Raw genomic sequence first — 22,117 nt, 5'->3', positions numbered from 1 at the left:
GCCCGGAGGCACTGGGCCTAGAGGAGGCCTTAGCACGCTAACTACATCCGGATCAAATCGGTTTGCCTTTAACTCGTACAAGTCCCCTACTTCTTCCCTCTTTCTCGCTGCACCATTTACCTCTTGGTTATCTGCAATTGGTTCGTGAGCACGCTGCAGCGCGAAATCGGTCACGTGTCTCATTCGCGTGACCAAACCTCATCCACGTGTATGGAGGAGATATTGTACGAGTTAAAGGCAAACCCGATTTGATCCGGATGTAGTTAGCGTGCTAAGGCCCTATCAGGCCCAGTGCCTCCGGGCGAAATAAATTCCATCCATCCATCCTCGCAATTCGCTCGGCCATCGCGAACATCGCCGTTCCCGCCATTTGCACGTCTGCTGCTTTTCAATTCCGGGCTTTTCTATGGAAGACGTGATAGTCGTTCTGGGCGGCACTGCCGCGACGGTTGCGGAGACAGCTGTGGCACGGAAGACATGTACCAAATGCAATACCGAGCAGAACATCGACCAGTTTCTCCATGCCCCCGGGAACGGAAGGATTGTTCTCAACTGTCTAAGTTGCCGGCACAAGAACAGGCTTCATGTGATATCCCTAGTTACGATTTTTTTTTCTTCAGCTAACCTATCGCAGGTTCAAGCGTCACGAGCGAGTATTGAGATTTCTCGCGCAATCGCCCGCGGAGAAAATCTCCCCCTTCCTTTCGCACCGGCGCTTGCACCTGGAGTTCGACGAAACGTTACACACGGCGTCCTTGCCACGATGTATCACGAAAGGGGTCGCGTTCCTACAGATACCCCAGAAATGGCAGCCGCACGGGATCAACGATTGACAATCGAGAGACGCCACCGCGTGGAGCGACGCCATGGCGTGCTGTCACGGCACCAAGCCTGACCTGCTTGGGTCACGTGGGCAGCACGTGCCCACGCGACCTGGACCCACACTAGCAGCAGGATCTCCTCTCCGTTAGCGTCCCCTTGCGAGAGCTTCCTCTCTCCTCATCGCACAACTCAGTCATTAGCCAGAACCTGACCCTGTCCCGCGACTCCCCTGACCTCGCCCCGTGACACGTGCAGCCTTCACAAACACCGACGTTAAGCGGCTTGATTCGACAACAGCAGCTCAATGCTCAGGACGAGGTGCCTACGACCAGCCGAGCCAATTTGCTACCCGTGCAAGCAGCTGAGGGAGATGGTTTGGGTGGTGACGCGGATGACTTGCGACACACACCACCACAGTCCCGTGGCGGCGGACGCCCTCCTAAACGCTATTTTCCTCCGTCTATATCTTCAGCTCAGTCTCGCGGACGCCCTCGCGGACGCCCTCGGCTGGCACGCAATCCTGTTGGCCGCCCACCTACGCAACATCTTCCCCAAGAAAACCCTCCACGAGATTTGAACGAACCTGCGGCTGGGTCTCGCGGACGCCCTCGCGGACGTCCTCGGCTAGCACACAATCCCATCGGCCGCCCACGCATGCAAACGCTCCACGAAGGAAACCTTCCGCGCGAATTTAACGAATCCGGTCCGCGGTTTACAGGCGACGATCAGGAGACGCCGCTGTTAGCCGAAGACATTGCGATCAAGAGGGAGTTCGACGAAACGCTTGCCGCAAAGGAGATGCAACGATGCCTGCGTTGCAAGGAGCGCTGGTTTGACATCAAGCTCATGGCGGACGGCGTTTGTAAGCGCTGCCACGACGAGGATGACAAGAAACGGCAGGAGGAACCTTTTTTTTTTTCTCCGCAGAGAACAAGCTTGATTTTGGCCCGGTCTCACCACAGTTGCCCCAACTAGAGCCGTTGGAGGAGCTTTTCATTGCGCGTGTGCACGTCAGCGTCAATGTATTCACTATATGCGATGTTTCCTGCGAGAGAGTCTACTTACTAACTAGCACCAGGTTCGTGGGCAGCAATACAAGTATCGTGGTCATATTGTACACTTCCTGCGCGACGTGGGCAAGGTGTATTCCGAGCTTCCCTTATTGCCCAAGGATTTGGACATTGTTATCCTCCGCCCACGTGGATCTGAGAATGTTGAACAGATGGACCGACAATTCCGCAACCGCTTCCGAGTCCGTCGAGCAGCAGTCGAGACATGGCTCAGATTCCTCGCCGACAACCACCCTGGCTATAGGAATTTCACCTGGAACTACGACAACCTCTCCCAGTTGCCAGAGGACGGCAACGTCATTGATCAGCTGAATATCCACGAGGTCGAGGAGTGTGAAGGTTTGCCTGCAGATTCTGGCCTTGTTGAAGAACCGGAAGAGGACGGAGAGGTTGTTGACGAAGCTGCGGTGCCCAATATGCTAGTCCACGACTCAGAATTGAACCAGCTGCAAGAGCGAGTCGACGGTGGGGCTGCCGAAGTCAATGCCGCCAATGAGCAAGTGCCCCTACAGCCCGTTGAGCCTCAGGCTGCTCATCAGCTGAAGATGCCTTCCATCCGACGTACTCCTGTCGACGAGTTCAACCAAACGCATGCGCTGCTCTCACTAGCTTGCCCGACCATGTTTCCTCGAGGGGTTGCGGACTTCGTTGAACCTAGACAGCGCAAGATCTCCTACCAGGATTACATCCAGCATGCCATGAAGTGGGAAGATGGCCGATTCGCTAAACATCACAGCTTCCGATTCATCGCGCTAAACACTCTGATGAGGCAGCAGGCAAGGGGTCACAGTCGATTCTACGTCAGCAAGAATCACCGCACACCTCTTACGAAGGAAGCCCTTCAGGAGGCGCTTGCCGACCCAGACAGACCGGAAGCTCAGGCCATTCTGAATCGGATTTCTCGTTTTGCTGGTGTCATCAAAAGTACACGTCCCTTTTGGTACCGTCGACGTCGCGAGTGCGAGTCTTTTGCGCACTACCTGGGTGTCCCCTCTACTTTCATCACACTGAGCCCAGCTGATCTGCATTGGCAAAGCCTCTACCAGCACATGCCCGAATACGAGGAGTGGAAGGTCCTTGATGAGCAGAAACGCATGGCCAAGTCCGAGAGGTTGCCGAGGTCATCAAGAGGCCTGGAAAGGGCTGGTGGTCGTTCGAAGCCGAGCGCAACGATACCCACCTGAACCAGTACAATCCACTCGTGTCTCTCTGCTGGTTGGCCAATACAGACTGCTCGCCCTGCACGAGTGTGGAGGCTGTCATCAACTACGCTGCGAGATACTGCAGCAAGTCTGAGGCCCAGACCAGCACATATGCGCAGATTGCACAGAACATCCTGCCCCACATATCAGACAACAACCCGATGGTTTCGTTCGTGTCGAAATTGATGAACAAACTAATTAGGGAGAGGGACTACTCTGCGCAGGAGATCTGCCATATCCTCCTGGGACTCCCTCTCCAAGAGGATAGCCGAGTGGTCCAGAGTGTTGACTGTAGACCCCGCGAGAGGCATGCTCGCCTAATCGACATCACGGCTGATGGCGATATCCAGGAGTCTTAGACAGCACACGAGAAGTATCTTCGGCGGCCTGGCTCAATGGATGACGTCTCCTACTTCGAGTTCCTGTAAGACTGGAACTTCAAGGCGCGGAATCCGGCGAGGTGGGCGATCTGACAGCCTCCTGCAATGCCCAGGGTGTTGTATTATTACCCCCGATACAAGCCGGTCCGTTCCCATCAGCAGTACTCTGACTTCTGCCGCGTCAAGCCGCTCCTGAACCACCCCCATCGCCAGTCCGAACAGTTGCTCGAGGTTGATGATCTGCAGTTTGACAACTACACTTCCGCATATCAATACTGCCTCGAGCATTACGACCACCAGGACGACCACTACGGTACTGTCGACGAGCCCGATATGTTGCCGGAAGAGGATGAATTCGAGCGAGGGGAGGATGCTGGGGACATCACCCTTGAGGATTGGCAGGAGGTGGCCCGGCTGGTCCCCGACCTCCAACTTCCCGAAGAACCAGCCGACTTGCTTGGACGCCGAGACATTGATGCCGACACATTGGTCGCTACTGGCACGATCAGTTTGGTACCGGAGGTTACTGGGTGCAACTCCGTGGAGACGCTCCAGGTAATTACGACGTGGAAAAGATGCCTCTCGCAGCCCGTGACACGTTGAACATGCAGCAGCGGCAGGTATACGACACGGTCATGCGCCACTTCAGAGCCAAAAACGAGAACCATCAGCCTCCGCCCCTTCGTCTACAGATTGACGGAGGAGGTGGGACTGGAAAGTCGTACATGGTGAAGGTGCTCTCTTCTCATCTTCAGGTCGAGGCAGCTTCCTATGGCCGAGTTTCCCCATTGTCAGGGCGGCCCCGACGGGCGTGGCGAGCAACCAGATCGGGGGACAGACTCTGCATTCCCTACTGCGGCTCCCCTCGACGGAAATTACCGCTCGCTCTCCGAGACTCCGACGACCCTGAACGCCCTGCAGCGGCGGTTCAGGGGCATCCACTACCTCGTGATCGACGAGAAGAGCATGCTGGGCCTTAAAACCCTCGCGTGGATCGATCAGCGCCTACGAGAGGTGTGTAAGCACGAGGGTGTGGGTGCGGAGAAGGCTGAGTCCTCAAATGCCGGCAACTTGGCCAAGCGCTTGCCCTTGTGTGTTGGTTGCAGGGTGATGCTAACGCGGAACTTGTGGGCGGACGTCGGGCTCGTCAACGGTGCGCAAGGCACAGTCTACGACATATCCTGGAAAGAAGGTGCTGACGTACTGCGAGACCCGCCCGAGGTCATCATGGTGGCCTTCGACGACTACGACGGCCCCGCCTTCACGATGCCGAACGGGGAGCCGCTCCGCAGTGGAGAGAAGCTGGTTGTTCCCATCCTCCGAGTGCGGCAGGACTTCATGGTCGGCGCCAACTCATGTTCAAGAGAGCAGTTCCCGCTGTTGGTCAGTTATGCGATCACCGTCCACAAGTCACAGGGCATCACTCTCGACAAGGTTGTCTGCGATATCTCTGCGCCGGAGTTCGCTTCTGGTCTCTCCTACGTGGCCGTTTCCCGGGTGAAGACACTGGGTGGGCTAATGTTTGAGAAGCCCTTCGACCACAACAGGATCTATCGCGAGACACCATCACGAGCTATGGGGTTGAAATTGTCCGATCACGCTATCAGGCAACTGCAGGCGTTAGATGCTGTGGCGGGGAAGGATCCCTCAGAGGAGTCAATAGGTATATAAGTAGCGACGACGAGAGTGTAGATGTATCAGCGCTTGGAACGATAATAGAAATAATTGGTATAGGTGGGATAAGAAGCTCGAGTGAATGGAGTTGTTGGCCGACGGACAGATATTGGGGCTTCGTCTCTCCCGTATTCAACCCTAACCCGGATTGTCTTCCGGAGAGGGACAGGAAAATTGCCAGGAGCGGGAGAGAGGAAGGAAGCGCCCCGTAGCGTAGCGAAGGGCCGTGCGACTGACGAACGAAGCGACGGCAGCAATTTTATATAGCGTTGAAGATGATGGGTGGGTTTAGACGCCAAGACTTACAAAGTGGCCCAAAGGGTGGGTGGCCCAAAGGGGGGGTACTCGACTTATTCCTTGTAAAGAGGCCTGGGTGATATCTCTCAAGTCAGCACCAAAAATGGAGCCTTCCGGGTTCAGTGTGTCACGTGTGTAGGCGGGCATGTATGGAGGAGTCTCCAGCTGCAAAGCATCAGAAACACCGTGCTCTCGCCGAGGGGTGGAACGGGTTTGAAGAAACCTGGCAGTAAGGCAGGTAAGGTTATAGACCCTATATAGGCACCTACAATCGACTCGTCCCTCGGGAGCCTGCAAATTTGAACACAGCGTCCCTTGTTGTTACCGTTCATCAAAACCACCGACCCGATGACTAACGGACGGAAAAGTTCCGGCGTCCTCCAGGTCGCAACACGGATCTCCGGGTCTCGCTCATCAGGCAGCATCGCCTCAGGCTCCGTTCATCATGGAAGAACCAACTGTTAACCCCCTTGCACGAAGCGCAACTGTCATTGGTCAACTGCGGTTTTGATCACACCATCTTGGTCGCACGAAAATGGCACAAGCAGCAGAAAGGACAGTGTGATAGAAGCAGTCTACACACGGTCTGCTGGTAACAAACTTCTCTTGCGTGGCAGACTTGCAACTTGATCAAGCCCCCAACACTGGATTACATTTCCTTTGAGACATGCATAGGGCTCCCAAATGCGCCTCGTGGCTCAAATGATCCCAGCGCGGCACTCACAAACGATGTTAAGCGCGCGGCACGCGACCAACCGCAAGGCCAAAGCCTGTTGCCAGCCTGAGAGTGAAGGAAACATACAGTATGTCTTCCAATTTGTGCACTGGGCGAAATGCGGCTGGAGAAGATTGAATGCCACTTTGCCACCCCATCGCGAAATCGCATTCTCCCGGGACAAGCCGTGTTGGTTGAAGCTGCGAATTGTGTTGTTGCGTGGGAGACGCTGAGTGGCCGGATAGGCAACAACACGGCGCGTAGAGTTCCGGGCTGTCGGGACAATCACCACCTTACAAGCACTTCACCTCAGCTCTGCGGTGTCGTCGGATGAGGGGTTCAAACAGGGACCTCTGAAGGCAAACCTGCACAAGAGGTACCGGGCGAAGGCCAACTAGGTAGACTCTTAGATTTTAACATTGCCAATTTGTGGTAAGTTACTTGATTAACTGATTACTTCGGTACCTGGCGTCGTAGATTGCATGTCGAGCCTGCTCAATGCTGTATCCCGGAGAGTGCTGCGAATGTTGGGTCAAGTCTCGCAGACCGCTAAATCGATGGCCGTCGAGCTTGTCTGGTCAGGTTTGGGCGGCGTTCTGCACAGTATCCGGACGGCTTGTTCGAGCAGCTGCTTCGCCTGCTGACCAGTGAAATTGAGTGGCTTACCCTCGGCGGCTAGGATTCCCGTTCGATTCGGCCCCCTTGGCCGTTCCCTCTGTCTCAACAGTAGGCTTTCGAGCTTGTAGCGAACTGTAGTTGTGATTGCTAACTGGAGAACTCCCAGAGCTCTCCAGCACGGGTGACTATATACTATCTAGGCTTCCTAGGTACCGGCGTACCTTTTGCTGGGAACGTGAGGAACGGTGATCGTTCCTCTCGTTCCAGACTGGATCCTGGGAACGGTTACGGAAGCCGATAGGGAAGAAACGAACATAACCATTTGAGGATTAGCGCACTCGTTGCGTTAACGCCCGGTGCACTGTATCATACAATGCTTTACAGGCATTTCGCTTCCGGTTAATGCAAGTTTTCAGTAATAGAGAGCATTGCATTTAACCTCTACTTTAGCCACACAGCACAGCCATACCCACAAGCCATGCATTCTGGGAGAGGCCCTCGACGAATTTTTTTTTGACTCGCCTTTACATATGTAGGGAATACCAGGTATCGCGATAGCGTTAGAAGCACAGGGCAAATCCCTTCTCTCTGGAGGGACGTGCTACATTCGTGGTTCAATTGGATCATGTTCTTCTAACTATCTAGAAATGAGGGGGGCGCAGATTTTGCAGCCGGGGTTGTCGTCCCCGAGGTCTAGGACCACGTGACGACTGCCCCAGCGGTGGATCCCCCTCTGCCCTCCGTCACGTCGTGCAGCGAGAAAGAGGGAAGAAGTAGGGGGCTTGTACGAGTTAAAGGCAAAACGATTTGATCCGGATGTACATAGTTAGCGTGCTAAGGCCCTATAGGCCCAGTGCCTCCGGGCGAAATAAATTCCATCCATCCATCCATCCGTCACGTCCCCCTGCGAGGACGTAACTCTGGCGTAGATGTTCCGACAACATATTACATAACGCGTTCGAACAAACAAGTAGTTAGTTAACTACGACGAAAGCCATGACCAACACCCGTTCTGCCGACGACGGCGACGAACTCGGCTGTCCAGTGGACCACAGCAAGTTTCAGCGTCAAAACCTCAGTTCTCGCGTTTGCCCGGTCTGCGAAGCGCCGCTTCCGACACTCCAATTGCAACGAAGACCAGTCCTGGCCACGCGAGGTTCAACTCCGGACGTCATTGATTTGACAAGCTCTCCGGAACGCCAGCGTACAAAGTCGCACACCGCTGTACAGCATTTGCAACTCTTCGTCTCCGGCCAGAATGTCGCACGTACCAATACGACAGATGGCGCAGCCTCGGCTCAGACCAACCGCAGCGGAACCCCTAGTCTTAGCTTTGTTGAAGCAGCAGAGGCTAGTCTCCGCGAGCGTGACCGCAGTGCCCGTCACGTACGAAATGCTGATACTTCACCACGGCTCTCGATTGCAATCACGACGGTCCTCTACATTGGCCAGTACACTACTACTGATGTAGAGGATGACATGGGCTTCTTGAAGTTCTCTGTTATTGGCATGAAGGCCAAGCTTGAGTACCGCGTAGGATGAGTTGTTAGGGCCCTGAGGACGCTCCTTGACTTCTAACAAACGAGCGAGGTACTTGATCTAACGAGGATTAGCGCGACGTCGTGTTGAGTACCAGAGGGAGAACATACCCCGCCGTCAGAACGCAATATAGACCAAAGCATGCTCTCGTCTGGACCAGAGCGAGCGAGGTTGTTCATAATGTACGCAGTATACATCAGCGGGTCGTGAGAGGGCGGTGCTGATTCTATAACCGCCGCGACAGGGAGGATCTGCCCACCAAGTACCCATGCATACTCATTCTTTGGCATAATCGTTCCGGCCAGCTGGCGGCTAGAATAACCAACAGGGGCTATAGGGTCCTCGAACTCGTCGGGATCCGAGTTGGCGTCCGCATTTTGGAGAGAACGACGCGTCGGTGCGTTGTTAGACTCGTCCAGGTTATTGTTCTGCTGAGTACGAGCTATGGGCTGACCAGAATTGGACTTAGCGGGCGTATAGGGGGGAACGCTTCCAGTACGCGAACCAGCAGGGATGGTGCTTAGGAGACTCCCGCCTGGAACGGCAGTACTAGCAGCTATGTTGGCTAGGGTGCGGAAGAGCTCGGCCATCTGCTCCTGGGTGTGACGGCAGCTGCCGCCGGAGTGCACTGTGGCTCCACTTGGTTGGGCACGTGACCACACGCGCTGGCATTTAACTCCTGTATCGCGAGAGCTCTTCCAGCTTCTCTTCCTTTTCTCCCCATCTTGCAATTAGCAGAAATAGAGTCTCATCGGCAGTGCCCTCGCGCCTCGCCCAAATGTCCCTCGTCTCTCACACTGGGGAATCTGTGCAAACCGCTCAAAGTCATCGTTCTGCGACGTAAAGAGTTGCATGATGCTAGCCAGACGATTATTCGTCGCGTTGATGGAGGTTGCAGGAATGGAACTAGTGAAAACGGGAGTGCCAGTTCTGTTCTCCGCTGTGCCGACAGCCGCCGAGGCGGAGTCGTTTTCCTCCGTCGTCGCGGGGACATTGACCGGCAGAACCTCGGGATCGTCCGCAATGGGCGGAACGCCTGCAGTCTGGTTACCACCAGAACCAGGCATCTTGCATTCACCAGTGCTGTGCTTATGCTGCAGTGCCTTGCGATTGGGAAGGTCTTGGCTGTACTGCTGCGACAGAAAAAACATGTTAGCATTAGCACTCAGGGCGTGAAACTCATCCAAATCCATAGTTGGAGGGCCATGTGGTGGTAGGGGAAACGGAGTGGAAAGGTTTTTTTGTGGCGGTGCAGCTGGATATGCAATGCATGGAATTGATTGCCTCGCTTTGATGAGTCAGATCCTTGCGAGAATCTAAGATGTAATAATGGAGGCTACGCTAGTGGTATTCTAAATACACGGAGGGGTCAGCTAATTAAAAAACACAAAATGCCCGAGTGCTCAAGTGGTTATGTTCGTTTCTTCCCTATCGGCTTCCGTAAACGGTCGCCGTTCCCTTCGTTCCTCTGCTGATTGGTCTGAGGCCCATTCTTAATGATTGGCTGGGAACGCTTCCCGCGCGTGCCCCCATCGGGGCGTGGTACGCGACCATAACCGTGACACTCTATCAACGAATCGCAGCTTTGCAACGGACTGAGCGCGAGATGCTGGCTGAGAACCAAGATTTAACACGCCGGCTTTCAGCGGTCAAACAACACCACGAACGCAGAGCGCGTCAGTGGAACGAAGGTATTCGCCGCAAAGAAACCGAGTACGAAGCTCGAATGCGAGAGTTAGGCGAGCAGCTGTTGGACCTTGCTAGCCGGAACCCGCAAAAGCTCCCACATATCCTTTCCAATGACCAGATTTCGGCGTGGTTCAATGAACAAGACTTGTGCTGGAACCGATGGGCGACAACCTTTGGTCATCAGGATGGGAATCGACTCGGTGGCAGTCTCCATCCACTGCAGCTGCAAGAGTTGTGTGGCGACGTCAGGGGATTCGTTCGTATGACCGACGCGGGCGGCCTTCCAGCAGAGCTCATCGACGGTGGCAAAGAAGCTGTGCACACCCTTCTAAACGGCATGCTGGCGCACTTCATCTGCGCTGAAATTATCGCGTCGCCGATGTGGGTGTTTGTCGCCGCATCCCTCGGGACTCTGGAAAGCCCTGGTATCGTTCCATCCAAACCTGTCCCGGGTCTGCCGGGCTTTCGCATGGACATGAATAGCTTTGGCGACGTCGCACCCCTCCGAACCGAGCCATTCCAAACCCCGCGGAGCCCCCAGTTCCCCCCGCCCCTGATCACTTCCATGATGCCATCTCTTGGCACCAGCGCCTCATTTCTTGGTCTGCCTCTGAAGGCGGATATGGAACGACTTGTGCACATGCTCACAGATGGTTAGTTGGACTCATGAAAAATCTTCACACATGTTCTTTGCTAACACGCCTTGATAGCTCAGGATGACGACGCCAGAGTGACTGCGCATCACTGGAGGGCTCAGATGATGCGGCTGTTTGCCGACGGAGGCTTCAGTATCAAGGATGTTGCCGCTGCGGGCCGGAACGAGTCTCGCCGGACATTTGTGGAATCACGTCTGAACTATGCACGGAAGCTGAAAGAACGTTTTCTGGGTGGCTCTGCGCGGTTTTTACTCCAGGACCAAGACGCAGGCGGTATCGAGAAGCTCGAGGGTATGCTGACGGATATCATCGACGACGCCTTAAGATTCTCAAGCAGATTATGGACACGGATGGCACCCGTACGTTTGCACGGATGGAGAGATTTGGGAAGCAAGGAGGTCAGGGCCACAACCCCCCTTGTCACCCTCTGTCATGCCCAGGTCGAAGTCGAATCTCACAACCACCGTACCGAGGCTTCCAAAGAAAAGCCAGCTGGCTCGTCACAGCAGGACAGCCAAACCGACCACCCAATGGTGATGGCCGTGCAACCGGCAGTAATCACGGACAGCATCAACCTCCCAGTCGCCAGCGGCGAAACCAAAGACGACGGCATGGCCTTGGTCTGGCTGAAAGCACGGGTCATGGTTGCAGGCCCAATGTCAGTGGAAGCCCAAGAGTCGTCCGATGCAGTGCGCCAGACTTCAACACGACTGAACAAAGGGCGGACGGATGAGCCCGCGATCACGTCGCCGAGTTTGGAAAAAACAGTACATACCCCTCGCACTCCTGAGGCATTCGAAGTGTTGCCCGCTGCATCGTTTCAGGCGTCGGCAGAACCAAAGGGGTAGACGCACGGATTATGGCGTTGGCCTACCTCCGATCGAAAGTTCAAAACGGCGCTTGGGTGAAGGTAACACTTGTTGAACAGATACGATCATTGTTTTTCTTTGCACACGACAGGCGGTGTCTGGCTCTACACTTGGTTTATGGGCTGTGATTTTGTGGGATCGTCGGACGACCATGTGGTCACGGTATTTATGAAAGGAATGAAAGCAATTTCATACTTTTTTCCGAATCATTTGTTGATAACTATCCCTGATTTCCTATCCTAACGCGACATCTCTGGTGTTCAAGGTGGATCCTGCACAACATAGAAACGGAAGAACTTGTGATACAAGGTTTTGTGAGAAGTGAGAAAAAATAGCCCGATGCGCGTGGAGCAAGCACACGAGCAGAGAAATCACCCGGGAGCCACGGCGGACGGGCTTCGAACCGTCAATCTCGCCCCAGATCGCTATTACCGCGGCTACGCCACGGCGCGACCTTGGGGGCTTAATTGACTGTCTTCGCTCGGTAACTAAGGTCTTTTCGCACCAATGGTGATGGTAACGCTTTCTTGGTGTTTTGAATAATACACACACACACACACACACACACACAATTTATTCCGCCCGGCGGGCCTAACCCGAAAGGGCAACTATCATGCAATCTACTAATACATATCCTAAAATGGATCCTGGTCTCATGAAGCCCGTACATCCTCCTTTTCTGGCTTAACTCCTTACAATCTTGCCCTCTCTGCTGCGGGTGCTCGTGGGTTAGTAGTACGAAAAGTAAGCTGGCTTGAAGGCTAGTCTCCAAGTGTCCAACGTCCTATCTTCGGCGGCTGAAGCGCGCTTACTCGGTGTGGCACGAGATGAAGGAGGGGTGTTAGTCGGGGTTTAGGATGGTGAGGTTAGTTTGCTTCATTCTGTTGTTGTTCTGTCCTCAGACGACCTGTGGTAATGGCAAAACGTATCGTCGCCCGCACGGCCCGCATGTTGGGGGACCAGTCCTTGTCATCCGAGGGCGACTTTCCTCCCAGGTAGAAGGAGAGGTTCCCCCTGTGGACATCCGTACATTGCAGCATCTCCTTACGGTGTTGATCCCATTGCTTGCATCGGAAGAGGAAGTGGTCCACTGTCTCTCTGGCTTGTCCACACGTACACTGATCTGACGGTGCTGCTTTGATGCGATGCAGGTATGTGTTGAGCTTGGCCATGCCTGTTCTAAGCTGAGCAAGCACGCCGGCCTCGCTTCGGGACAGGTGGTCGTATAATAGTTGTGTGCTTCCCTGGTAACGCTATATCGACTCTCTTGGAATGTCTGTCCACTTTGTCAGGTAAGGACGTGGGCGGTGCCCGCTTTGCCCATGCGATACGGAGGGCTGTTGACCGCATGGCAGGATCCCGCGTTTGTGGTGTAGCGTCCTGCCGTGTTGCTTCCTTTGCTTTCGCTTTGGCTGTGTTCAGGAGCTCGTTTTTGGTACCCGCTTGGATCCAGACGACCGAGATCGTGTTTCCCGCCTTGCGTAAGGCACTTATCGCATCGTACGCCTGACAGATATATTGTTGGCCGGATGCTCCAAGGCCATCACAGCCGCCTTGTTGCTCGTGGCAAGGATGGTCTTGCGGTACCTGATATTGTGAATCCACCTCAACGCGTACCCAATAGCCGCAAGCTCGCCTGAGAACGGGTTCTGCTCCGACCTGGAGCCCAGCGCTATAGTGAAGGCTTCGTTCCTTGAGCCATCTCGTGCCGACAGCGGGAGACGGACAGCTCCTCCGATCCCTACCATGTTGTTTCGTGCGGAGCTGCTTACGGCGATCCCGACTGCCCACTCTGTCTCTTTTTGCTGGATGCCTGTTCCGTCAACCGTAGTGCGGACTCGCCTCTCCCACGGCGCTAATACGACTGGAGCGATGGTTTCGAGGCTGTCCAATGGGACGTCCTTGAGGAGGTCTGCTACCTGAAAGAAAGGCGAGCGGTAGGATCTCCGGAACTTGCGCATCCGGGAAGTGGTGTTGCGGAGTGGATTCGTCTCTGGTAGGGTGTGAATGTCCGTCCACATCTTGATCGCCATCTTCCAGAATCGATCTTGAGCCGTGGGGATGTGAGCTTCTGCTTCTGCTACGCGTGTTGCTACCGTGCTGAACGTTCCTATGATCCCTTGCGCCGCGACCCTCTGCACCCTGTGTATGGCTGGCGTGGTCTTCCAATTGCATTGGTGCATCCAGACGCTGGAGGCGTAGTCCACCACTGGCGCGACCATGGTAGTGAACAGCTGCCGCGCCGTAGCCGGAGACAGACCACTGAGCCGTTTCAGCTCCATCGCCGCGCTGAGCCCTTTGGAGGCCGCTCTTGCGATATGCTCCTTATACCTGAGCTTGGCATCTATGACTACTCTAAGAATTTTGACGTGGTTTTTCGGCTGAACATCTTGACCCTTAATGGTAAAGGTCTCGGAGTTGGCTTTGTAGGCCTTGCGGGTAAAGTGGATGACGGCCGTCTTGTCTGCTTCAAATGTCGCCCCGCTTCTCTTTTCCCAGTCTAGTGCTTGGTCGATGATTGCTTCAATGCCCTTGCGTGTGCTCTGTGCCGTCGGTCCTGTGACCCAGGTGGTAAAGTCATCGACAAAGGCTATCGCACCACCGTTGCTATCGATCTTTCTCTGGACCAGATCCGCGTTGAAAAAGAGGAACAAGATGGGGGAATAACCCTAATACCTCCAGCGACTCGGCCTGCTTCCATCGGCCTTGGTTCCAAAACGTCGACGCCAGGTTGGTCATGCTGGTCAGCGTGTCGGGATGCTCCTCGCCCAGTACCCTCTTTCTCGTCTCCATCACTTGTACCTCTAGCGACTCGGCCTCCTTCCATCGGCCTTGGTTGCTGTACGTCGACGCCAGGTTGGCCATGCTGGTCAGCGTGTCGGGATGCTCCTCGCCCAGTACCCTCTTTCTCGTCTCCATCACTTGTACCTCCAGCGACTCGGCCTCCTTCCATCGGCCTTGGTTGCTGTACGTCGACGCCAGGTTGCCCATGCTGGTCAGCGTGTCGGGATGCTCCTCGCCCAGTACCCTCTTTCTCGTCTCCATCACTTGTACCTCCAGCGACTCGGCCTCCTTCCATCGGCCTTGGTTGCTGTACGTCGACGCCAGGTTGCCCATGCTGGTCAGCGTGTCGGGATGCTCCTCGCCCAGTACCCTCTTTCTCGTCTCTATCACTTGTACCTCCAGCGACTCGGCCTCCTTCCATCGGCCTTGGTTGCTGTACGTCGACGCCAGGTTGCTCATGCTGGTCAGCGTCGAGGGATGCTCCTCGCCCAGCACCTTCTTTCTCGTCTCCATCACTTGTACCTCCAGCGACTCGGCCTCCTTCCATCGGCCTTGGTTCCAAAACGTCGACGCCAGGTTGCCCATGCTGGTCAGCGTGGAGGGATGCTCCTCGCCCAGCAGCCTCTTTCTCGTCTCCATCACTTGTACCTCCAGCGACTCGGCCTCCTTCCATCGGCCTTGGTTGCTATACGTCGACGCCAGGTTGGCCATGCTGGTCAGCGTGTCGGGATGCTCCTCGCCCAGTACCCTCTTTCTCGTCTCCATCACTTGTACCAACAGCGACTCGGCCTCCTTCCATCGGCCTTGGTTCCTGTACGTCGACGCCAGGTTGGCCATGCTGGTCAGCGTCGAGGGATGCTCCTCGCCCAGTACCCTCTTTCTCGTCTCCATCACTTGTACCTCTAGCGACTCGGCCTCCTTCCATCGGCCTTGGTTGCTGTACGTCGACGCCAGGTTGCCCATGCTGGTCAGCGTCGAGGGATGCTCCTCGCCCAGTACCCTCTTGAACGTCTCCATCACTTGTACCAACAGCGACTCGGCCTCCTTCCATCGGCCTTGGTTCCTGTACGTCGACGCCAGGTTGCCCATGCTGGTCAGCGTGTCGGGATGCTCCTCGCCCAGTACCCTCTTTCTCGTCTCCATCACTTGTACCTCCAGCGACTCGGCCTCCTTCCATCGGCCTTGGTTCCTGTACGTCGACGCCAGGTTGGCCATGGTGGTCAGCGTGGCGGGATGCTCCTCGCCCAGTACCCTCTTTCTCGTCTCCATCACTTGTACCTCCAGCGACTCGGCCTCCTTCCATCGGCCTTGGTTCCTGTATGTCGACGCCAGGTTGGCCATGCTGGTCAGCGTGGAGGGATGCTCCTCGCCCAGCACTTCCCTTCTCAACCTTCTCGCCTGTAACTGGAACTCCTCCGCCTCATTCCATTGACCTTGATAAGAGAAGAATCCGGCTGTACAGTGGAGAAGGGACGCCCTTGCCACCCTCTCATCCTTCGACCCAGTACTTACAAGTCTCAGCACCGCATACGCATGCGGAAGCAATGCGCTACATATCGCCCGGTTTTCATAACCGCCGTATGGGTAGGCCTGCGACACCACCGAGAGCGCCTGTTCCGCGAATCGCCCCATCGTCCCCTGCCTGCCGAGCCACCTTTGCGTGACCAACTGTACAAGGCGGTGTATATCGAACCCACGGTCCTTGTCCTCCACAACAAAACAAAATGCCTTTAGGACGCCTAGCGCCTTCGTGAGCTGTATTTCCCCCCTTTGCTCTCGGCCCTGCTCCTTGCTGTAGTGGGACAGGAATTCCAACGGGATGGCCTGCCGGTCGAAGAGGCTCATGAGCGAGAGAAGCTCGCCCGCAAAGCCATTCTGCCGCTGAATCTGCTCGAACGAGAGAATCCACGTCTCAGCTACCGCACGAGGAGTCTCCGAGGCTCTCGCGTCTATCTCGAATTCCTCGCTGAGCAGATCGACGAGGACCTGATCGCTGCTGTGCAAGAGCTCAAGGTACTTGCCGACAGCTATAGTGTTTTCTTGGATAAACGCGGCTGCTTGGACGAGCGCGAGCGGAAGGTGTTCCAGGCGGGAAGAAAGCGCAGAGGATTCATTGGAAGCAACGCTGATTCCGTCAAGGCGTGCGCGGAGCAGCTGGTCTGTCTCGCCTTCGTCCATCTTCCCGACCTCGATGGGGCGTTTTCCCTTGGTCAGCCTCGAGCCAGCCTGCTTGTTCCTGGTTGTGACAAGAATAGCGCCGTGGGGGCACTCGGGGAGGTATCGTCCAAGGTTTCCCTCGTGGTTAGATAGATTGTCGGGCTCAGATCCCCCCTGCTGGCCGAAGAAGAGCTGCATATCATCGGCATTGTCAAGAACCATCAGCCATCGACTGCGTTCCTTCCTCTCCAGCCAGGCCTTCACCAGCAACAACACGTCTTCCTTTGGGTTGTCGTAGCCCGGCACCTGGCATTCCTGTGCGATAGATGCATATGCTTGCCGGAATCGTTCAGCATTGCTCGCATGGACCCAGAAGACTGAAACCTCTGGGCTCGTCCGTTGGAGCCAGTATGTGTATGCTAGAGCGATTTGCGTTTTTCTGTACTTGTTAGGTACGAGCTTTATATGCAGGCAAGCGGAACTAACCCGACACCGCCGAGGCCGAAGAGCGCGGTCCTTGACTGCAAAGGCAGCCCTAGAAGTTGTTGTTGGAGTTGCTTGAGAATAGATTCCCGCCCAATAAACGTCTTATTCTCAATATAAGGAACAAGAACTTGTATATGGTAAGCACGGCTTTGGCCTAATAGTATGATTATAAGGGTCTACCTACACCAAGGTCCGGCTGGCTGCTCTGGGAGAGGAGATCCTAAGAAACTTAGCGGCTGCGCTCTAGCAGACCTTTTCCAAAACCCCCAGTTGATCATTACGCACCTAGCATTGAAGGTACCCAATGACCCAAGAATGCCTTCATACATGCCGCCGCCGTGGCTGCTGCATACCGCTGCCACACATTGTTCTTGTGGCTATCCGCGTAGTCGCAGGCACCCTTAATGACCACGCAAGGGAAGTTGTCCCAGACACCGGCGCCCTCCATTTCAAAGCCTATAACACCCGCCTCCCGTGCGATGTCGTCACGGTCCTTGCCCGACTTCATGACCGTATCGCCCGACGCAATCAGGCCAAAGTGAACCGCAGGCTGTCCATCGCCCTGCTCGAGGCGGGTACGCGGTACCAACTTGCCGTCACAACCGCACTCCTCGCACGACTTCCCGTCGCTCACATGTCGATACGTCGTCTCAAATAGTCGGTCCTGCGCAGCACCGGGGTACGCGGCCGCCAGCTCCGGCTCGCCCAGGAGCACGTCCATATAGCCGGCCATCTTGCCCTGCAGTATCTTCCGGCTACGGAGGCCCTTGAGCTTGGCGAGCAGCGCGCGGATCTCGGTGTTCGGCCTGCCCGGCGTGTCCAGAAGCGTGTCCTTCATTATGAACTTTTCGGGCAGTCGCCGTCCGAGGTCGTACTGCACGACACCATCGCTGATGATGACGTCGCCTAGCACGGTCTCGGTCATCCCGCCGCTGCCGCCGGGACGAAAGGGAACGACACCGCAAACGCCAACGATGAGGGCCAGCTTGATGTTGGGGAAACTCGCGCGGCAGTTGGCAGCGACGGCCGCGGCGCTGACCTTGCCCATTCCTGGCATGTGTGCGAGGACGACGTTGTGGCGGCCGACGGCGCCGGTGGAGTATGCGTTGGGATCGCTCGCGGCTTTGTCGTAGGGCGGCCCGTCATCGTCCCAGTGTTGGTCGAAGAGGGCGTCGACGGCATCGGCTTCGAGTGGGAGAGCGCAGATGACGGCAATCTCGAACTCGGCCCGCGTAGTTGGGCGCCGCGGCCGGGTTAGGTCCATCGATTATTGCGCCGGAGTCGGCTCCGGAGGGCCGGTTACAATCTTGTTAGTGTCGCTCTAAACTTGGAAATAGCCGTCGGCATGCGAACTCTTACGGTGGGCCTGTATTCGCATTGCGGGTTGTAGCATGGTGAGGGGTTTGCGAAGTTGGGCCCCCGCGTCGCCCTCTCTCTGGACCCCTCCTTTGCAGCCCGACGGCTTGGGAACGGACAATTTTAGCACTAGCCTACCCGGCGCTAACCGGCAAGACTGGGCTGACCCTACGCCTTGCAGCCCAATGGCGACTGCGTGACGCGGCATCTCGCTGACAAGCATGCCATCCCAAAGCGGTCGCGCGACGGCCTCCACCCCTTGGTTCGCCCCCTACTACTACTTACTCCAAGTATCCTGAATCAGACCATGTTAGGCTGATTATGGGGTGGGTCTGGTAGCAGGGGCCCTGGATTGGCTCGGATTAGCTCGGACCACACCAGGCTGAACTGATTACCACTCGCACCACACGAGCTGAACTGATTACCATAGCTTACCCACCCATTATAGTTAGAAGGGAAGCCTTAGCAAGCACACCACCACCACTATCAAGCACACCGCTATTCCTGACTGGGAAAAGCGCGTGTGCCCCACTGCAGCAGGACAAGCTGAATTCTTTGACAGCTGCCAGGTGGGCCAACAGCGCAATTGAATTCTTCCTCAAAGCCATCTTCACAGCAGTGTTACTGCCACAGCATTAACTTTCCGCTTCCAATTAACGGCCTGCTGCCGCCGAGCCTGTCAGGTATGCTTTCAGACCCTGATTCTAATTATCTAGCTAATGATGTTATTCTTAAGCAGAATGGAAGCAGCCGGATGGTCATCGCAAACGCCAGAGCGGCCCTGCGGCCCGCCGCCGCCCGAGAATACCTACGGCACTTTGGAGGAGGCATAGGCAGCCACCCAAGCCCACGCTTCCACCAACGGCTACAGGATGGTCAAGAACGGCACCAAATCTGGCCGAGCGCGCTTCCGCTGTGCCAAGGGTCGTGAGTACAAACCTCAGGCCAATCCCGAGACCCACGAATCCAAGCGCCGCAAGACCAGCACGCAGTTTACTGGCTGCAAGTTCCAGCTTGCCGCCCGGCCTCTCCCTGACGGCAGATGGGCTGTGAAGCTTCCTGACGGCCCAGCAGCGTTGCACAACCACGGCTGGAGCTACCCCACTGCCTTTGCTGGCGCCAGAGCGAGAGACTCGTACGAACCCGGCACAGCGGCACCGCGGGCCTCCGGTCGATTCATCGATGGCCTAGATGCCCTGGATCCCGACATTGAAGATGACCATGATCGGGCGCTAGCGGCAGCCGAAGTAGCTGCCCACGAGGATCAGGAAGATGCCGTTGCTTTGGGGAATTAGCCAGCCGGCGGCAGACGCGGCTGATGCTTTGATGAATCGTTAGCATATTTCAGAACAGCAGAAATACAGCAGAATTGCGTTATCTACGATTTGTTCGGTTGATGCTGTTGTGGTTGCTGCTGGCACTGTGGCGGGCTGCGGCTGGCCTGGCAGCTGTCAAAGGAATTTAGTTTGTACTGCTGCAGTGTGGCATATTCGCTTTTCCCAGTCAGGAATAGCGGTGTGCTTGATACATTACCGCCGCATGCTGATATTGAAAAACCTTGACGGCTTACGCTTTGAGCGAATTTATCCCGGCTTGAGCAAAAAGAGCAGCTCCAGGCGAGTGAGCGGGAGGTTGACGGTACGTTGCCGGCTTAGGGCACCTAATCGGTTTGATCCACAGCCCGCTCCTTCCCTCGAGCTGGTACCCAACCGCTCTTGCCTTCGAGAGCAGTCACTCTACGGCTTAGAGGAAGGAACAGCTTCAACAAATAAGCCGCTTAAGGTCGTAAGCCGAAGAGAGACCCCTCGCTGCTGTGAGCGAATATGTCCCGGCTCGTGGATACCCGCCTTGCACCGCTAAGTAGTGGTGGTGGTGTGCTTGCTAAGGCTTCCCATATAGAAACACAGCAGTTCGACTATTGCTCCCCTAATTTAACCAACCTCGTTTTTTTCCTACTCTATTGCTTTTTTCTCCAAATTACGCTTACCCTCCCCCCAGCCATACCCCTAGCCGCCCTGTCTCGTACGGGACGAACGGTTCAAGTTGGAGAAATTGAAGGCGCCGCCGCTTATTGGTCCAGTGGAGCGGGCGCTCGGGCCACCAAAAGAAGAATGCATTGAGCTACGACGACCACAATACCTGTCTCGTACGGGACGAACGGTTCAAGTTGGAGAAATTGAAGGCGCCGCCGCTTATTGGTCCAGTGGAGCGGGCGCTCGGGCCACCAAAAGAAGAATGCATTGAGCTACGACGACCACAATACCTGTCTCGTACGGGACGAACGGTTCAAGTTGGAGAAATTGAAGGCGCCGCCGCTTATTGGTCCAGTGGAGCGGGCGCTCGGGCCACCAAAAGAAGAATGCATTGAGCTACGACGACCACAATACCTGTCTCGTACGGGACGAACGGTTCAAGTTGGAGAAATTGAAGGCGCCGCCGCTTATTGGTCCAGTGGAGCGGGCGCTCGGGCCACCAAAAGAAGAATGCATTGAGCTACGACGACCACAATACCTTCGACTTAAGACGCTGCTCAAATGCGGCCCACTGGTTGTGCCCCGTGGAACCAACAGCGACGGTCTCGATTCCACTACGCGTTTGTTCCAGGAGTACGCCGTTCGACGAGAAATCGGCCCCGACTTGTTTTCCAGGGTTAGGGTTAAGGATTACAGCCAATTCCGAGATCAGGGGTCAGGGCAGGGGAAGTGTAAGCGCAATTTCGGAGGAAAAAGCATGGGCAAGGGCGGAAATGAGGTTGGTAAGGCTGCAAGAGTCATCGTTTACATCAGGTATTACCGTAAAGCAGACCCGATTATCCGTAGGAAGCCAACAGGAGGAAGAAAACAGCAAGCATGGCATCGTTCGACGAATTATTTATCCAACTACCCACGTTCCAGGCAGCGATTTGTCGCGAGCACCACAGCGCAGTTACGGCCAAGTCGGCGGCGTCGCATATTAATTTGCAGCACCGCCATTTGGTCGCCAGCGTCCGGCAGCGCATCGTGGAGGAGGCGTCGGCGTTGGGGGCCGACGGTGTGCTAGCCGCCGACGCGCAGAGCATCCAGTTCCCCAGCGAGATTATACCCGCTATTGATGGATTACCCGTTTGGCGCGATGGCAAGAAATGCGTACAGTGTGGGTATATCCGGCGTACGAGGTACCATATCCAGGAGCATTGCCGGTCGGAGCACGGGTTGGGCCAACCCGCGGAAACGCGGCGGCAAGCCCGGGGCAAGGCCGGCGGGCGGGTTAGGCGAGGCGTGGGTGGACGGTATACATTGCCAGCGATTGGGCCGGACGGGCGCGCTCCAGCGTTTGTTCGAGGTAACGACTCCGGCCAACGCGGCCGTACGCGGGAGCAGGGGAGAGACAGCCGACTTTGAAGCCGCCATCCGGGCCGAGTTCGAGGCGGCGGCGCGCGCCATCAGGGAGAAGGACGAGGCGGCAGCGGCGCTGATCGGCGACCAGTCGAGGTTGTCGGCCAACATGTGGGTGCGGCGGACGGGGTGGCCGCGGCATTTGCGTGGGTTTGACCGCGAGTGGTTGGCAACGACTATACGGCGGCCCGTGGTGGAGAAGGAGGAAGAAGTAGAGGAGGGGAACGGGGAGGGGGGCGGAGAGGACGGAGAGGATGAAGAGGAGGGGAACGGGGAGGGGGGCGGAGAGGACGGAGAGGATGGAGAGGAGGTTGGAGGGCAGGGTGGGGATAGGGATAGAGATGGCAGCGCCCGCAGCGAAGCCGCGTTGGCCGTCGTATGGTTGGCCGTGGAAAGGGTGATTTGGCGGGCGCAGAAGGCGTCGCAGGT

At 56.1% G+C, this 22,117-nt stretch overlaps 6 protein-coding genes across 6 annotated transcripts in view; 4 read left to right on the top strand and 2 right to left on the bottom strand.

Annotated features, from left to right (window-relative positions):
* Positions 1-866: 866 nt before the first annotated feature.
* On the top strand, positions 867-3,076 carry CHGG_10730 (uncharacterized protein; the record flags this gene model as incomplete). The annotated part of the gene is made up of 3 exons (XM_001225996.1): positions 867-920; positions 1,120-1,680; positions 1,901-3,076. 3 exons carry the CDS (start codon positions 867-869, stop codon positions 3,074-3,076), a joined length of 1,791 nt encoding a protein of 596 aa, XP_001225997.1.
* A 503-nt stretch (positions 3,077-3,579) lies between these two features.
* Positions 3,580-5,145, top strand: CHGG_10729 (uncharacterized protein; the record flags this gene model as incomplete). The annotated part of the gene is made up of 3 exons (XM_001225995.1): positions 3,580-4,029; positions 4,086-4,195; positions 4,407-5,145. 3 exons carry the CDS (start codon positions 3,580-3,582, stop codon positions 5,143-5,145), a joined length of 1,299 nt encoding a protein of 432 aa, XP_001225996.1.
* Positions 5,146-8,182: 3,037 nt separating this feature from the next.
* Positions 8,183-9,468, bottom strand: CHGG_10728 (uncharacterized protein; the record flags this gene model as incomplete). Its single annotated transcript, XM_001225994.1, has 3 exons — positions 8,183-8,377; positions 8,428-9,041; positions 9,114-9,468. 3 exons carry the CDS (start codon positions 9,466-9,468, stop codon positions 8,183-8,185), a joined length of 1,164 nt encoding a protein of 387 aa, XP_001225995.1.
* Positions 9,469-9,813: 345 nt separating this feature from the next.
* Positions 9,814-11,510, top strand: CHGG_10727 (uncharacterized protein; the record flags this gene model as incomplete). The annotated part of the gene is made up of 3 exons (XM_001225993.1): positions 9,814-9,859; positions 9,964-10,659; positions 10,717-11,510. 3 exons carry the CDS (start codon positions 9,814-9,816, stop codon positions 11,508-11,510), a joined length of 1,536 nt encoding a protein of 511 aa, XP_001225994.1.
* A 1,511-nt stretch (positions 11,511-13,021) lies between these two features.
* CHGG_10726 (uncharacterized protein) lies at positions 13,022-18,222 on the bottom strand (the record flags this gene model as incomplete). The annotated part of the gene is made up of 3 exons (XM_001225992.1): positions 13,022-14,152; positions 14,208-16,911; positions 17,312-18,222. The coding sequence occupies 3 exons, from the start codon at positions 18,220-18,222 to the stop codon at positions 13,022-13,024; spliced, it is 4,746 nt and encodes a 1,581-aa protein (XP_001225993.1).
* A 964-nt stretch (positions 18,223-19,186) lies between these two features.
* CHGG_10725 (uncharacterized protein) overlaps positions 19,187-22,117 on the top strand; it is a gene marked incomplete at both ends in the record, with an annotated part of 3,843 nt that continues 912 nt past the window's right edge. The window contains 5 exons of the mRNA XM_001225991.1: positions 19,187-19,591; positions 19,818-19,952; positions 20,643-21,065; positions 21,209-21,444; positions 21,500-22,115. Of these exons, the coding sequence (XP_001225992.1) occupies positions 19,187-19,591; positions 19,818-19,952; positions 20,643-21,065; positions 21,209-21,444; positions 21,500-22,115 (1,815 nt within the window). The remainder of the gene's footprint in view (positions 19,592-19,817; positions 19,953-20,642; positions 21,066-21,208; positions 21,445-21,499; positions 22,116-22,117) is intronic.

The sequence above is a fragment of the Chaetomium globosum genome, genomic scaffold (genome assembly GCF_000143365.1).
Source record: "Chaetomium globosum CBS 148.51 scaffold_8 genomic scaffold, whole genome shotgun sequence".
Taxonomy (NCBI): Eukaryota; Fungi; Ascomycota; class Sordariomycetes; order Sordariales; family Chaetomiaceae; genus Chaetomium; species Chaetomium globosum.
This window is presented reverse-complemented; position numbering and strand designations above follow the sequence as displayed.